General features: G+C 40.8%; 1 protein-coding gene across 5 annotated transcripts in view; it reads right to left on the bottom strand.

The window, feature by feature from the left end:
• CPEB2 (cytoplasmic polyadenylation element binding protein 2) overlaps positions 1–17,070 on the bottom strand; it is an 85,426-nt gene that overhangs the window by 3,001 nt on the left and 65,355 nt on the right. For all 5 annotated transcript variants that reach the window (XM_048848803.2, XM_048848800.2, XM_048848802.2 and 2 more), the window contains one exon: positions 1–978. This exon is cut by the window's left edge and continues 3,001 nt beyond it. In XM_048848803.2, the coding sequence (XP_048704760.2) occupies positions 751–978 (228 nt within the window). In that variant the 3' untranslated portion in view covers positions 1–750. The remainder of the gene's footprint in view (positions 979–17,070) is intronic.

A 17,070-nucleotide genomic window follows, 5' to 3' on the forward strand; every position in this document is an offset into this window, starting at 1 on the left:
TACAGGTAAGTAAACATGCAGTTTTTTCACATTCTAAAACTATGGCAGTTCAGGCCATATTGTGCTGCCTGCATTTTATCTGTAATGCAGTGTCTCTTAAATGTTTCAATCCCGTATTAATAGGTGGCATTACACATAACACCTATATAGCAGCATAGCTAATACAGCTTGTGATTAAAAGTGTTTAAAAATAGCTAATAAATCAGATTATCTTGAGGTATTATTTCTTGCAAGTCAAAATGGAGAGCAAAAATCAACCCTAATTTTTAGTTTATGTATACACTGAAAATAGCAACAACAATAAAAATAAGCTTTTTGTAGCAGACATATTCCATCTTCACTATTTTGCTACCTTTGGTAAATTACTGGGGCAGATCTTGAAGTTAAAAACCCATGTTTAGAAATAAGTGCACGCTTCACCCACTAAATATAGCAGCAGACTTTGTGCCCCTACGCAAAAACATTTTCTCATATCTAATTTTAACTTTACATATAAAAATAACTTGGAGAAAATACAAAAGAACATTTTATTTTAACATGAAAATATCACAAAAATTAGTAAGCCTGAGATGTAGGGTTTTGGTGAAAAACAAGAGGCTTGTAGTGTTTTGGCTGCTGATAAAGATGCATGTATTGATAGCTGGGGTGAAAAGCAGAAGAATGCACTTATTTCTTCTGCATGTCAGTATCTTCAAACACAGTAAGCCACATGCACCCTTCTTTCCTTATGTAGACGCTGGTTCACCATGCTTAGTTCCAGCGGAAGTGGATCTGACGTGGGCGGTCAGCCCCCTCTTTTACCAATGGCTTATGGAATTCACGTCCTGCACGAGAGTGGATGTTTGCCCAGCAAAACTCACAGTAATACTGCAGGCAAGTGACATTGGCACAAAAGAAAGGAGCAAACTTTCCACCACATCGTGCACCCTGGCATTCATCACACATCTGGTCATCCAACACATATGGCTTTACCTCCACCTGTTGGGAAAAAAACAAAAACAAAAAACAACCAACCCTAGTTAATGTCTTGTATTTCTGCATCAGAAAAGATTAAGCATTTTCAATTTGTTTTATGGTTGCACAACAAAAACAAAACAAAAAAGTGCAAAAATCAATGTTACAGTGAGATATGCCACAGGAACACATATCCAGATCATAATGTTAGAAATACACAAATGTTTTTGTGGGGAGATTGCAGTCTAGCCCTTACATGGTGAAGTGTAAATTAAACCAGGAGGAGAAAAGGAAATGGAAGCCTTGGTCACTTTCACATTGCCCAGTAACATTCACTGGGAGCAAAAAGATTGTGTGTGTAAATCATTTTACACACACTTTGTTTTGCTTCCAGTTGCCTTTACCAAATTCACTCCTACAATACACATTACTTTCTACTATTTATTGAGCAAATGTTGTGCTCAGTGCTTTCAAACATGCTTCAAGGAGCATACACTTTGAACAATATTAAGTTTGTTATAAAGGACTGCTTGAGAGTATCCGGCTAATCTATATTGTTGATAAAGGTTAATACAGAAGCACTGGTTGTGAAAAATATCAATGTTCAAAAGGGACCTCAACATGACCTCTAAAGGGTATGTCTACACTGCAGTTAAACACCCACTGCTGGCCCATGTGAGCTGACTCGAACTTCTGGGCTTTTTAACTGTCGTGTAAATATTTGGGCTCAGGGTGGAGCCCAAGCTCCAGGACCCCATAAGCAGAGAGGATCCCAGAGCCCAGGCTCCAGCCTGAGCCCAAACAGCTACACTACAATTAAATAGCCTGAGTCAGCTGACAGTGGCCAGCTGTGGGTGTTTAACTGCAGCATAGACATACATTAATTATGCACACATAATTTTGCACACAATTATTTGATCATGCAAGAATCTAGCTTGTATGCAAACCAGAGTTACACTTACCAGCTTGCTCACATCCTGTTTTAGAAACACAAATGATTGTTTGCACAGATCATTTGTGCAAATTAACAGCCATTTCAGGAATAAGACATATCAAATTTGTGGCCACCAGCCTTGGTGATACATTCCTTTAACTCCTTCTATAACAATCTATTGTGTACAAGTTAAAATAGTTAATACACTGTATTTCTAGGTGGGTTTTTTTTTGGAAAACATTTAAAATGCCATCTTTGCAACTCTCAGACTACCAGACACCTGTTTTGTATAGACAGTTTCCCCACTCCCGAACACATCTGACTGTCAGAGTGGAAAAATGGCAAGTGTCCAATGGTTAATTTGCATTAGGTCTGTGTAACTAAACTGTAACACAGAGGAAAAAGAATTTCAAAACAAAATACAAATAAATTGACCACATCTTTAAAAAAAAAAAAAAGCATTGTTCTCCACATTTTCCTCACTTTATAAAGAAGACATACCGCTTGTTGTCTGTCAAAACACAGTGTTGCCGCATTTCATACTCACAAAGTGATTGCGATAAAAGGATTGTTTATCTATATACTTTAACATTAGTAAGAAGCTACATAAAGATGGTATCCGTTCTGGAGCTAAGCAGTCACCCTTACCCTACTAGTTTCATACTGCTGAATGAAACAGTAAAAACTTGAATTAAAAATAAAGTATTTAAAATGTATCCTTAAACATATGAGAAAACTGGATGCAGCATGGACAAAAAGCTGCCACTCAGATGCATAATATTAATCAGCACACCACTTACCTTTAAAAAATGTGTTCTAATAAGTAGGCAAAAGTATTTCTGTTGCAAGATAGCTAAAGTTATTATATCACTTGATGTGAGTAATCGATGTAAACTCTTGAAAATGAAGTTAATTTTAAGTCAGAAACGCACTATTCTTACAACAAATGCTAATCAAATTAAAAGAAAAGGGGAACCAGCAATCCTTAAAGTTAATCCCCAAATGTTTTACATCAAAAGTCTTTTTTTTCCAAAGTGATCCACGAGTGATCATCATTCCTGACTGGTCTACAGTACATAAAAAAATGTTGTGGAAAAAAATAGGAAGTACACTCACTGCGCTAACCTGTATTTTTAATGCAAGCTCTACAGTCTGTATCACTGCAACAAGTCGCTTTTCTAGGAGTTAAACTCAAAGCTTTTAATATGAATAGGTACCTCATGCAATAGTTATCTTTATAATTTAAAGCAACAAGTGAAGCACTGTGTATTTCAGTAAGAATAAGTGTGTGTGGGCTGAACTTCAAAATTCAAGGATCTCTGACTATCTATTGTTAGGGAGAGTGCCGTCATCAGATGTGTGCCAATGGCTCCTTAAACTCTGAAAGAACCCCAAACCCTTCAGTGGTTTCAGTTCAACCATGAAAATACTGAATCAGTGTATTAACTTATAGAATAGGAGAGCATTTCTTTTTAACCGTTTGCACTTTCTCTCTTCTCCTTTTCCTCATTTCTATGCCAATTAATATGAGTTTGGGCTTTTTAAAAAACTGAGACAAGCAAGAAAATAGTGCATAATTAAAAAAAAGATGACTCAGATAATTAGGAAAACAGCCCACTAAAATAATCACCTTCTAATCAATGAAAGATCACACCTAACATAATCTAGTACCAAGTTAGAATACAAACCCATGTAACTATGGATGTACAAGACTGGATGGATGTTACCTGGTTTACTGCATAAATGAAGAATGTATGGCAAGTACGGTATATGTATCCAACCAGTAAAAATAGCCCATACCTCAGAGAGAGACCAACCGACCATCTTCAAGCCAGAGTTACAGAAAAGGAGTGTCAGAAAGACACAAAACTGTATCTAGAGATGTAGAGATGCATTCCATAGTGGACCATCTCACTAGGAGTCCCCCAAATTTCCTGATGGGAGGCAACTTAGGAGGTAGGAAAATACACTGCTTTAGGTAGGATGCATCTTCCAACTGAGATAGAAGAGGCTGATCATTCCTCATGTACAGAGAGGATCACTCCTGGGGATGGGATTACACAGTTGAAATGAAGAAACTCTGGTCATAGGGGATTCAACCATTAGAAATTTAGGGATTGTCTATACTTTGAGTTCGCGTGCAGCAAGCCATGGCATAATTTATAGAGCACTAGTTTGCTGCGCACTATCTGCAGGCTGAACCCCAGTACAGTGTACTAAAAGTTCCATAGTGCACGCTGATGCAACATTTTGGTGCATTGTAGCAGGGATCACACAGCATTTAATACATGGCTAGCTAGTGCACTGGAGAGTCACACACCCTCGCTTGCCAAGCTCTCCCTTGCTGTGTAAACAATCTCATAGATAGTTGGGTATATGGTAATTGTGACATCTGGTTATCTGTCTACTGAATGCAAAGGTGGAAAATCTCATGAAACATCTAGAGAATACTGGTAACAAGCTTGTGGTCATAATACCTGTACATATTGATACCAATGATGTAGGAAAGTGTATGAGTAAGGACCTGGAAGCTAAATTTAGATTGCTAGGAAGTATGCATAGGTCCAGAGCCACTGTCATAGCTTTCTATGCAATGCCTCCAGTTCCACATGCTGGGGCCAGCTAAACAGGGAGCATTGAGACCCTGAAGTTCATGGATGAGAAGATGGTGTAAAGAGGAAGGCTTTAAATTTACTAGGTCCTGAGGAGCATTTTAGAGAAAGGAGAGCCTATACAGAAGGGATGGGCTTCACCTTAATCACAGTGAAATCAGCCTGCTGGAACATAAAATGATATTTTGGGGATTGTTCAAAGTAGAGCTTGGGGTAGGGGTTAAGGAAAACAAAAGGCATCTCTGTATCAAGTAAAGGATAGAACAGAAACAACAGCTAAACTGGGTCAGGCAGAAGTCAAGTTCACAGAGGTAATTTCTGTTAAAATCAACATGATGTCAGACTGAGGAGTTAAATAAAAATAGGCATGTGGTCAAAAACTATAAATATTTATATTCAAATGCAAGAATGCAAGATGAAGAGCACAATTACATGAACTAGAATGTCTGCCAATGGAAGAGGACCTTGGCATAACAGAATTACAGAAACATGGACAAATGCAAAAACCGAAACCAAACATGGATACTATAATTCCTGGGTATAAATCATATAAGAAATACATATTAGATTGTAGAAACAGGAGAGGAGTGCCACATCTAAAATATTCCATAGAATCTATTCAGATAGTCCTCACCACTCAAAAGTTATAACTCCAAGTTATAAGAATACAAAGCAGGGTCTGTACTACTACAGACCAGAAGGAGGAAATTGATCTCTCTCAATGTTCTGAACTCAAAGACCATAATAAAGTCTAATAAAATTATATTAAATGAAGACTTCAACTACCTTCATATAAACTTGTCAAATATCTTAGTGGGACAAGAAAAAAAAATCATCAACGCCTTCTTAAATAATTGGTTTGTGGAACTACAAGATCTCTGTCAAGCTTTCTTACAACTACAATACCCACCTGCAGAAGTAAAGAAACAGATTGATAGAGCCAGAAGAGTTCCCAGAAGTTACCTACTACAGGACAGGCCTAACAAAGAAAATAACAGAACGCCACTAGCGGTCACCTTCAGCCCCCAACTAAAACCCCTCCAACGCATTATTAAGGATCTACAACCTATCCTAAAGGATGACCCAACACTCTCACAAGTCTTGGGAGACAGGCCAGTCCTTGCCTACAGACAGCCCCGCAACCTGAAGCAAATACTCACCAACAACCACATAACACACAACAGAACCACTAACCCAGGAACTTATCCTTGCAACAAAGCCCGTTGCCAATTGTGCCCACATATCTATTCAGAGGACACCATCACAGGGCCTAATAACATCAGCCACACTATCAGAGGCTCGTTCACCTGCACATCCACCAATGTGATATATGCCATCATGTGCCAGCAATGCCCCTCTGCCATGTACATTGGTCAAACTGGACAGTCTCTACGTAAAAGAATAAATGGACACAAATCTGATGTCAAGAATTATAACATTCATAAACCAGTCGGAGAACACTTCAATCTCTCTGGTCACGCAATCACAGACATGAAGGTCGCTATCTTAAAACAAAAAAACTTCAAATCCAGACTCCAGCGAGAAACTGCTGAATTGGAATTCATTTGCAAATTGGATACTATTAATTTAGGCTTAAATAGAGACTGGGAGTGGCTAAGTCATTATGCAAGGTAGCCTGTTTCCTCTTGTTTTTTCCTACCCCCCCCCCCCCAGATGTTCTGGTTTAACTTGGATTTAAACTTGGAGAGTGGTCAGTTTAGATGAGCTATTACCAGCAGGAGAGTGAGTTTGTGTGTGTATGGGGGTGGGGGGGATGTGAGAAAACCTGGATTTATGCAGGAAATAGCCCGACTTGATTATGTAAAGAGTTGTCACTTTGGATGGGCTAGCACCAGCAGGAGAGTGAATTTGTGTGGGGGGGTGGAGGGTGAGAAAACCTGGATTTGTGCTGGAAATGGCCCACCTGTTGATCACTTTAGATAAGCTGTTACCAGCAGGACAGTGGGGTGGGAGGAGGTATTGTTTCATATTCTCTGTGTATATATAAAGTCTGCTGCAGTTTCCACAGTATGCATCTGATGAAGTGAGCTGTAGCTCATGAAAGCTCATGCTCAAATAAATTGGTTAGTCTCTAAGGTGCCACAAGTACTCCTTTTCTTTTTGAGTAAACAAGAGAAGCTCATCTCAACTTAGTCCTCAGTAACACACAGGAGTTGGTCCAAGAAACATCTACAGTTGAACCAGTAAGTAACAGTACACACAATAAAATTAAATGCAACATAACTGAGGGGAGAAAGGTACCACAAGCTGAAAAAGGGGACTTCAAAAAGACCCTAAAGTCAAAGCTAAAAAAGTTACAATCCTAACATTTAGCACAGATGCTACTTACGAAAGAAAAAAAAAAAAGACTCAGAAAAATGCAGATTTAAACGAAAAAGGAAAGCAGGAAGCCAGAAAGTAAATCAGTATGCCTAAATGGCAAGTTTCAAGAGCTTACTTAAATAACACAGATAAACTTTCAGAAAATGGAAAATCAATGTTAATGAAAGACCAAAGACTACATCAGATACTATGTCAGAAGAAAATTAAGAGGGATCAAATGGAATTTGAAGAGCAAATAGCTAGAGGAAAAAACCCAAGCAGGTTATTTGTTGTTTAGTAACAAGCTTCCCCATGATTGCCCTCATGTTCTAAAAACCTTTATGTTGAGTCTTGATTAATTGTAGTTATATCCAAATGATGTTTGGGAAGCTGAAATCTTGTGGGTGTACACTGTATCCAAATACTGTGGTTTTGATCTAGGTATTTGTTGTTCTCTGCCCCCACTGTTTAGAAATCTGTGAGCACATGCCCACATCAGTTTTACCTTAGATTTTTATTTTTCCCTTCAAGCATTTAACTCCTTCCCCCTAAATTATATCTCTTCATAGAATCATAGCATTAGACAGGACCTCAAGGGTCATCTACTCTAACCCCTACAAAAATACAAGATTTGTTGGGGTTAAACCATCCAAGACAGATGGCTATCCATTCTCTTTTTGAAAACTTCCAGTGAAGGAATTTCCACAACCTCCCTAGGCAATCTGTTCCACTGTCCTACTGTTCTTACAGTTAGGAAGTTTTTCCTGAGATTTAATCTAAATCTATGTTTTAGTTTGAACCCATTGCCTCCTGTCCTGTCTTCTGTGGCAAAAGAGAACAACTTTTCTCCATCTTTTTTATGGCAGCCTTTCAAGTATTTGAAGACAACGATCATGTTCCCCCTTAATCTCCTCTTTTCCAAGCTAAACATACGCACTTCCTTCATATTTTATATATATTATATAAAATCACACACACACACACACACACAGAGGGATCTCTGCTATTCCAATTGCCTTCTTGGCACCCAGAAGCCCTTCAAAATTTCTGGTGACCTAAATGCCATGAAAGAGAACAGTCTATTCAGAAGTTAAAGCTTCTTTTCACAAGTGTAGAAACAGGACTCATGAGCAAAATGATATTCTTTGTCAAGCTTTTCATTTATTTTAGGATTCTTTCCCACCATTCCTTTTCCCTTTTCCAAAAACATAGGTATCAGTCCTTATGAGCAGCCTTATCAGCAACTATTTAATGTCTTAAGAAAAGTCATCTAATTTGAAGCTAACAGAAAATAATTAATTACATTTAAATATTGCTCACTGTGACAGGGTGCACTTGTCCTGCACTGGACAAGTCGGGGTTAACCTCGTACTTTGGGAGAGGAAGCCACGCCCCCACACCTCTGCTGGGAATACTCCAATTGGAGCGTCAGTATAAAAGGGAGCAGCCCAGCTCAGTCAAGGCTGACCACTGAAGTGAGAGGATGCACGCTCCAGGCTCCTGCCCAGGAGCTGCTGGAGCCTAAGACTGTGGAGGCCAAGCCTGCCGAGATCAGGACAGCCATTTGCAGACACCCAGGTGACACTGGAACCATCGGGAGCTTCACAGGCCAGAGACCACACCACTGGAAGACACAGTAGGAAGTAGCCCAGGGGAGCTAGACATTGATCTGGTTGTAGGACCGGGTGTTAAGTCAGTGTGGTTTGGACGGATCCCCACTGACTCGAGGCAAATACACTTGCTGCTAATAGGGCCTTGGACTAGGACCCAGTGGAGTAGGGAGGGTCTGGGCCCCCTCCCCTGGCCACCTTCCCCCCCCACGGGAGGTGGACCATCCTCTTCTCACCTCCAAACCCTGCAGCCCTGTGAGGAAGAGCAGCCATATTGACTCTTGCGACTAGGCCATGCAGCCTTGCAAGAGAGAGCAACACAAGAAAAAATTAAAATCTAAATGTATATTTAAATTTCCTTTAAGGTCAGTGGCTATCTATACAAATAGCATTAGAAAATTAATTATAAAAAATATTGCATTTCTTTAGCTTGACCAATATTTCCATGCACTATTTTATATGAATAATTCAACCAAAAAAAAACCAAACCCTACAACAACCCAAATTACCTTTGATACATCTCACAAGTCTATGGGGCAAAGAATCAGATAAGGACAGCATTAACAAATGGCCAAACCTAACAAAAAGTCATCCTCATGAAGTTTTATACTTCTGTCAATTTGGAAACAGTAAATGTAGAACTGAAAATATTAATTCTCTCAACAGCAGCTTATTGGATTGGGTAAAAACTACATTGTGAAGAAAAAAAATCTTTAAAAAGACCTACTTTGAAAAACTATTCAGTAAAAATGGCATTTTGAGGAGCATTATTTTTATTTCAGTGTCCCAAATTAAGTTTGTTCACTATACATATCAAAGGATTTTTCTTCTAACTACAAGCCGTGCAAACTCATCATAAGGTCTCAAAGTCAAGCTGTATTCTTTTTGGCTCATGTATCAACACCACAAGTAAGATTTGCTGGCTAAAGTTCCAACCTTTCTATTAGAAATGGGTGTGCACAGAGCCATTACTTTTAATAGAACTCAGCATAGATATAAGGGTTTGCCTATTCAGAAGCAATAGCAGAAGAGAGGCCCAAATTGTGCCTCTGGATTACATCCACACAACCTTGTTTCCTTCTATGTTTAGTTTAAGGATGAGACAAAAAACGAGGGGGATTATGACAGCAGTATACAAAACACAGAAGGTATCTTGGATGCTTGGATTTACCTTCTCTCATAGCAAAAGAACAAAGGGACAAATCAATGAAAATGAAAAGCAATAAAGCAGACCTTTTGTTTGAAGTCAAAAGAGATATAAAACCCCTCATGTTTCAATGCAGAAGTCAACCTCTAAATTGGCAGGGGTTAGGTAATATTTCCTTTATGTGCCATTTATTCCATAATTGTGCCCAAACCCTCCTCAGGACCTTCTCTTGGTGGCAGAGACAGGACATCAGACTAGATGGCCCACTGGTCTGATCCTGTATTGCTATCCCTATGCTCCTGCAAGTGATGTTCCTAAGCTAAATCATCTGGTAACAAACAGGTGGAAGAGAAAGACAGAAAACCTCCCTTTAATTAAAATTGCATTCAAGTTGCATTCAAATACATACCCAATGAACAATAAAAGACACTGAGGACATACGATGATCTGTTCTGGACAACTAATTTCTAGTGGCCTAATTCATCTTTCATTTAAAAAAATGAAAACCTCAGGAGATTTCTGCTTCCTAGTTTAGTGAATTAGTTTCACAGCTTCATTACACTTTCATTTACCATAGTTACAGTGAAAAAACTAATCAAAGCTACAGCATGGAGAATTTATATATTTGAAACATTTAACAGCTACAAGAACCTTACAGTTAGAAATACTGATTTCTTATGTGAAATGTAATGCCAGAAATTAACAGTCCAACAGCCATAATTAACCAGGTGTTAATGTGGCAAACAAATAGGCAATGTTTTATGCATCTGACACTCTTCATACAGGACACTGAATTTAAAACAAAGACATTAAGTTCTTTGCCTTTTGATATCTCTCAAATACACCCTGGTCCAAAAACTTACTTAACCTCAGTGTACTACTTACGTAAAACATAAGGGTTTTAAAGCTTTCAGAAACTGTGATCCAGTATTATACAGTTTTTATACTACATTTTATTACCTTCAGAAAATTGTGTACACAAGCATCTGTCGAAAGTATGAGATTTAATTCCCTTTATGTATTTAGAAGTAGTACTCTTTTCTATATATATCAGTATTTGGACGAAAGCACAATATAAAAGCCCCAAACAAACAAAACGAACTAACTGGGATCCCATTATGCAGGGGAACGTACAAACACATGGGAATGTAACTAATTTGAAATGAAGGAATAATTGAGTGTAATGTACAGTAGAATCAGCAGGATAAAATAATAAGGTCAGATTACATAACTTAGCTATTGTGACAAAGTTCCTCCTCTGCCTTGGTGGGTCCTGCGTTTATTGGCGAATTTGCTTGCCTCAGTGATTCATGGCAGCCCTCAGTTTGGCCACTTTTGCTAGTGGCTCAAACCTGCCATTCACTCAGCTACCTCATCACTGGCCAGCATGGGAAAAAGGAAGAACAATCACTGCAGTCTCTGCTGATCCACCATGTGGGTAGGGGAACAGACCAGAGACCTTCCCTTCTGGTGGAACCCACAGTCCAGGTCAACTCCTCCTGTGTCTGATCAGGAGTTGGGAGGTTTGGGGGGAACCCGGGCCTGCCCTCTACTCCGGGTTCCAGCCCAGGGTCCTGTGGAATGCAGCTGTCTAGAGTGCCTCCTGGAACAGCTGTGCAACAGCTACAACTCCCTGGGCTACTTCCCCATGGCCTCCTCCCAACACCTTCTTTATCCTCACCATAGGATCTTCCTCCTGGTGTCTGATAATGCTTGTACTCCTCAGTCCTCCAGCAATACGCCTTCTCACTCTCAGCTCCTAGTGCCTCTTGCTCCTAGCTCCTCGCACCAACACCCCACAAACTGAAGTGAGGTCCTTTTTAAACTCAGGTGTCCTGATTAGCCAGCCTGCCCTAATTGATTCTAGCAGCTTCTTAATTGGCTCCAGGTGTCCTAATTAGCCTGCCAGCCTGAATTTGTTCCAGCAAGTTCCTTCTTATTCTGGAACTGCCCCTGTTACCTTTACCCAGGGAAAATGGACCTGCTTAATCTGGGACTAACATATCTGCCTTCTATATTGGCTGAGTCGACCATCATGACACCAGACCAGAAATATAAACACAATGCAAAATGGGAGGCCTTTAAACGCCAGTTGATATCTAAATTTCCTGAACATAGATATGTTGCGGATCATTTGAACCACTTGAATGTGACTAAAAAATAGACACACTCTTAAATCATATCTATTCACTTTTGGCATATTTGCAATGGTCTACCATCTGATCTGTTGTAGGCTGTTCAACACCTTTTATGGAAAATTTTGTACTGGGTATAAAAATGTTGGGATAAGAATGTGAATCAGATGAACATTTGTCTTCTGTTAATATATGTAGAGTTAATGACTTAAAATCAATCATACAGGAAAAAAAAAACACTCTCCTGTAGCCATCTGGCCTGACCCTGTCACACTATGTACATAATCTGATCATACTAGAATATTGTTTTCCTTTAGAAAAAATGAGAAGCTATCTTAGACTACTGATCAACGTGGCCATCACTAGCTTCATGATTTTCTGTACCAATATAGCATTTCAATATAAATTTTACAATAGCTCTATGGGTCTGATACCAGATTTATCAAATTCAAGTCGCATAATCAAAGCAGCTATCTTGCTTAAAATTTGTTTCATTTTAAAGACATGTCTGAAAGATTAGGCCCATATTTTAGATTCCCCAAAATCTAATATTAACAATAAATATGTTCTAATAGAGAAGAAGAAAAATGTTAGCAGTGTGTTAGCATTTAAACATTCTTCTGCAGTGTTTACACCCCAATACTATAGCACAGGGGTTGGTAACCTATGGCACGTGTGCCAAAGATGGCCCGCAAGCCGATTTTTAATGGTACGCTGCTGCCTGCTGGGTCCCAGCCGCCCGCCCCGCTCAGCCCACTGCCAAACCCAGGCTGGTAGTGGGCTGAGCGGGGCTGGCGGCCAGGATGCCGGCAGGCAGCAGTGTGCCATTAAAAATCCTGCCCGCCCCGGCCCACTCTTCTCCGCCCCCCTGCCCTGCAGGGGGCAGGGTGAAGAAGCTTGGTTCTGCCTGCTGCAGGGCAGGCAAGCTCCCCCCACTCCCCTGCATCTTCCCCCAGCGTGCTGGGTTCCTGCCCTTCCCCCTCTCCCTCCATGCCACTAATCAGCTGATGGCACTTGCGAGGGAGGGGGAGAAGTGGAGCCGCAGCATGCTCGCTGCTCTGGGGAGGAGGCGGAAAAGAGGTGGGGACGGGGCCGTGGGAACGGAATCAGGGCATATCCCCTCCAGCCCCTTGCCGTGAGCCACTCTGGGCAGGGCACTGGGAGCAGCCCCACGACCCTAGCCCACACTCCCAGCCCTCTGCCCTGACTCCTGCACCCCCCTCACATACTCCCAGCCCTCTGTCCTTACCCTTGCATCCCCACACACCCCAGCCTCCTGTCCTGACCCCTGCACCCCCCATGACCCCAGCCCTGACACCAGCACCCACCCACACATACCCAGCTCCCCCACACCCCATGCCCAGACTCCTGAACCCTCCTCATATGCCCCCAGCATGTGACTGACTCTTGCACCCCCCACATTCCCACCCCCAGTGTGAGCACCGAACAGGAGCTCCTGCATCCCCCCCTACATTCCCACTTGCACCCCTTGCACCAAATGGAAGCTGCCCAGGTAAGCACTCCACACCTAAACCTCCTGCCCCAATCCTGAGCCCCCTCCCTCACTCTAGCTCCTGGCCAGACCCTACACCCCAACCCCCAGCCTGCTCCTTCACCCCCAGCCCTGTGCTCAGTGCAGAGAGAAAGAGAATGGGATAGAACCAGGGAGAAGGTAGGTACCCACTCTATGTGGGCAGGGCCGGGATCCCAGACCGGCAGTGGGCTAAGCAGGGCCGGCAGCTGGGACCCCGGCAAATGGAACCCCAGACCAGCAGCGGGCTGAGCCGCTCAGCCCACTGCCAGTCTGGGGTCCCAGCCGCCAGCCCCACTCAGCCCGCTGCCAGTCTGGGGTTCTGGCTGCCGGCCCTTTGCCAGCCGGGGTCCCGGCCGCAGGCCCCCGCTCAGCGTAAGATCAGCATTTTAAATGAAGCTTCTTGAACATTTTGAAAACCTTGTTTACTTTACATACGAGAATAGTTTAGTTATATAATATATAGACTTATAGAGAGAGACCTTCTAAAAATGTTAAAATGTATTACTGGCATGCGAAATCCTAAAGTAAAGTGAATACATGAAGACTCCGCACACCACTTCTGAAAGGTTTCACAACAACAATCTGAAAGTGAAACTGACTAGGAAACAAAATTGAAATTTACTAATCTAGTCTCATTAATCCAGAAGACTAAAATGCAAAAAAACAAACATAAGCGTTTAATAGGTAAATTCAAGGTTCCAATTATTCAGAGATTAAATTGCAGTCAGTAATATGTAAAATGGAATTTAGGAGGACTAACAGATTTTGAAGAGGAAATAGCTGAAATATAAAAAAATCCCAAGAGATTTTTCAAGTATATCAGAAGCATAAAGCAGGCACACAAATCAGTGGATCTTCTGTATCGCCAAGGGACAAAGGAGGCAATTAGAAGAAGATAAGAACATTGCTGACAAGCTAAATAATTTCTCTGCATCAGTTTTCACCTCAGATGATGTTAGGAAGATAACTACACCAGAACTCCTTTTTTTCTGGAAATAAAAGATAAGGTACTATCAGACATTGAGAAATCAGAAGAAGAGGTGTCGAAACAAGTGGATAATCTAAAAAGCAGTAAGTCACTATGTCAGGATGGTATACACATCCAAGAGTACTGAAGAAGCTCAAGGATGAAGTGGCTGAACTGCAAGCAAAGAACATGCATTCTTCTCATTAAAAGTAGGCTTAAGGACTGAAGGGTAGCAAAAATTGTACCAATACATAAAAAAGGTTCCAGGGGTGATCCAGGTACAGACCAGTATGCCTTACTTCTGTACCTTGTAAATTCATTGAAATTACATTTAAAACCAGAATAATAAAACACCTAGAAGATCATATGATATGATATAGTCTAACCAGCATGGTTTCTGCAAAGAGAAATAATGTCTCACTAATCTATTAGAATTCTTTGAATGGATCAATATAGTAATAGATAAAGGAGAAACTGCTGACATTTATTTAGACGATCAAAAAGGTCCCTCACAAAAGGCTACTAAAGAAGCTAAGTAGCCATGGAAATATAAGGGAGCATATTGTCTTGGATTGAAAACTGGCTAAAAAATAAGAAACAAAGAATAGAAATAAATGGTCAATTATCATCATGGCGAAAGGCTAACAGAGGGTGCCTTAGGGTTCCATACTAGGAACGTTCTTTAATATTTATTAATGATGTGGCTAAGCAGAGAAGTGGCAAAATTTGTAGATGAGAAAGTTATTTAAGTTAGTCAAATCCAAAGAATAATGTGAGGAACTTCAGAGGGACCTAACCAAACTAGGTGAATGGGCAACACAGTGGCAGACAAAGTTCCAGGTAAATAAATGCAAAGCAAACACAAAGTGGAAGGAAAAATTTGAATTATGCATCCACCTTACAGGGTTGTAAATTACTTTAGTAACTCAGTAAAGGTACCTGGGCATCATTGTAACAGATCAATGAAGACTTTTGTGCATGACACAGCTGCAGTCACAAAAGCAAACAAGGTGTTAGGATGCATAAGGAACAGGATGAAGAATAATACAGAAAATATTATAGTACCATTTTATAAATCAATGCTGTACTCCTCATCTGGAATACTGAGTGGAATATCCACCTCAAAAAGTGTATAGCAGAATTAGAGAGGATTCAGAGAAGGGAAATTAAAATGTCAGGGGCATGGAAAAATTCATATAAAGAGATATCGAAAAGTTTGGGATTGTTTACCTTAGAAAGGCAAGGAATAAAAAAGGACCCAAAATAAAAGTACATGAAAGAAAGAATGGTACAGGGAAGATAGACTGGTGCTTTGGTTCTCCCTGGCTCACAACACAAGAACCGGGTGACATTCAATGAAACTGAAAAGCAGTAAATTCAAGATTGGTAAAAAGAAATAGTTTTTCCACTCACGGCGTAATTCAACTGTGGAATTAGACGACCACAGTATGTCACAGAAGCGGAGAACTTAGAGGGCATGGACATTTATACGGATAACAAGAATATCCAAAGTTATATCAGTTAATGCAAGCAAAGTGTTTTGGAACACATACACACACACACACTCTCTCTTCAGTGCTTAGAGCCATCTCTGTTGGGGATAAGGAAGAGAACTTCATGGGGCATATTATATCAGATCTGCCTCATGTGGGATTCTAGCATCTTCCTCTGAAGCATTTAGCACTGGCCATTACAGAAGACAAGATACTGGACTACATGGACCATTGGTCTGATCCAGTAGAGCCATTCAGAAATTCCTGTTTCAGTTTCCCAGTAACACAGCTAAGGAATATTTAAACAGGATTCATAATCTGACAATATGCCTTCAATGTTCCTTTAGAAAAGTTAAATGACTATTATTTATCACCATGGCATGATAAACTTACTGTCTACCCATTTATGGCCAGCATCACCATAATATCAGAGTTCCTCATAATTATTCATGTATTTATCCTCACAACACCCTTGTGGGGTAGTGAAGTGCTATTATTCCCATTTTGGGGATAGGAACTGAGGCAGACACAGATTAAGTGACTTGTCCAAGATCACAAAGGATAACTGTGGCAGAGCAGCAATTGAACCCTGGACTTTAGAGTCTCAGCCCACAACCCAAACCACATGGTTATCCTTCTTCCCACATAAATACCTATTAGCCAAAGGGCTAAAAACCTATTAGCCAGAGACGGATACGGAAGATGAGAAGGGGAGGTCTGACCAATAAAATTAATGCCTTCATGAAAAGTCCAGTCCACTCTCTTGCCCCACATACAGAATTGCTGGGAAGGAGGATTCAGTCACAGGACCCTACCTGAGGGCTTCAACTTCTACTTCATCCTCTAGTTAATAGATGTATGAAAAATGTGAAGCTATTCCTCAGTCTTCTCTGTTTGCTTAAAGCAGTGGTTTTCAAACTTTTGTATTGGTGACCCCTTTCACATAGCAAGCCTCTGAGTGCAACCTTATAAATTAAAAATACTTAAATATATTTACCACCATTATAAACGCTGGATGCAAAGCGAGGTTTGGGGTGGAGGCTGAAAGCTTGCGACCGCCCACGTAATAACCTTGCACCCCCTGAGAGGTCCCGACCCCCAGTTTGAGAACCCCTGGCTGAAAGAAATAAGGCATTCCCTCTCCCCACAACAGCCAAGAGGTTCTAATGAGAGGTACTATTTTTCTCTCAGTCTTTGGCTTGCTATAATGGAGAGGGAATCTCCACTACTCTAACCTTCCTCCTCTTTACCCAGATTCCTTTTTGGGAACACCCTCTCCGTGATAAAGCTCCAACAACTGCCACTACCAATAGTTTTCCAAAGCAGCAACATACTGTACTTAAACTGACATCATTTATGTCA

This window comes from Caretta caretta, chromosome 4 (genome assembly GCF_965140235.1).
Source record: "Caretta caretta isolate rCarCar2 chromosome 4, rCarCar1.hap1, whole genome shotgun sequence".
Taxonomy (NCBI): domain Eukaryota; kingdom Metazoa; phylum Chordata; order Testudines; family Cheloniidae; genus Caretta; species Caretta caretta.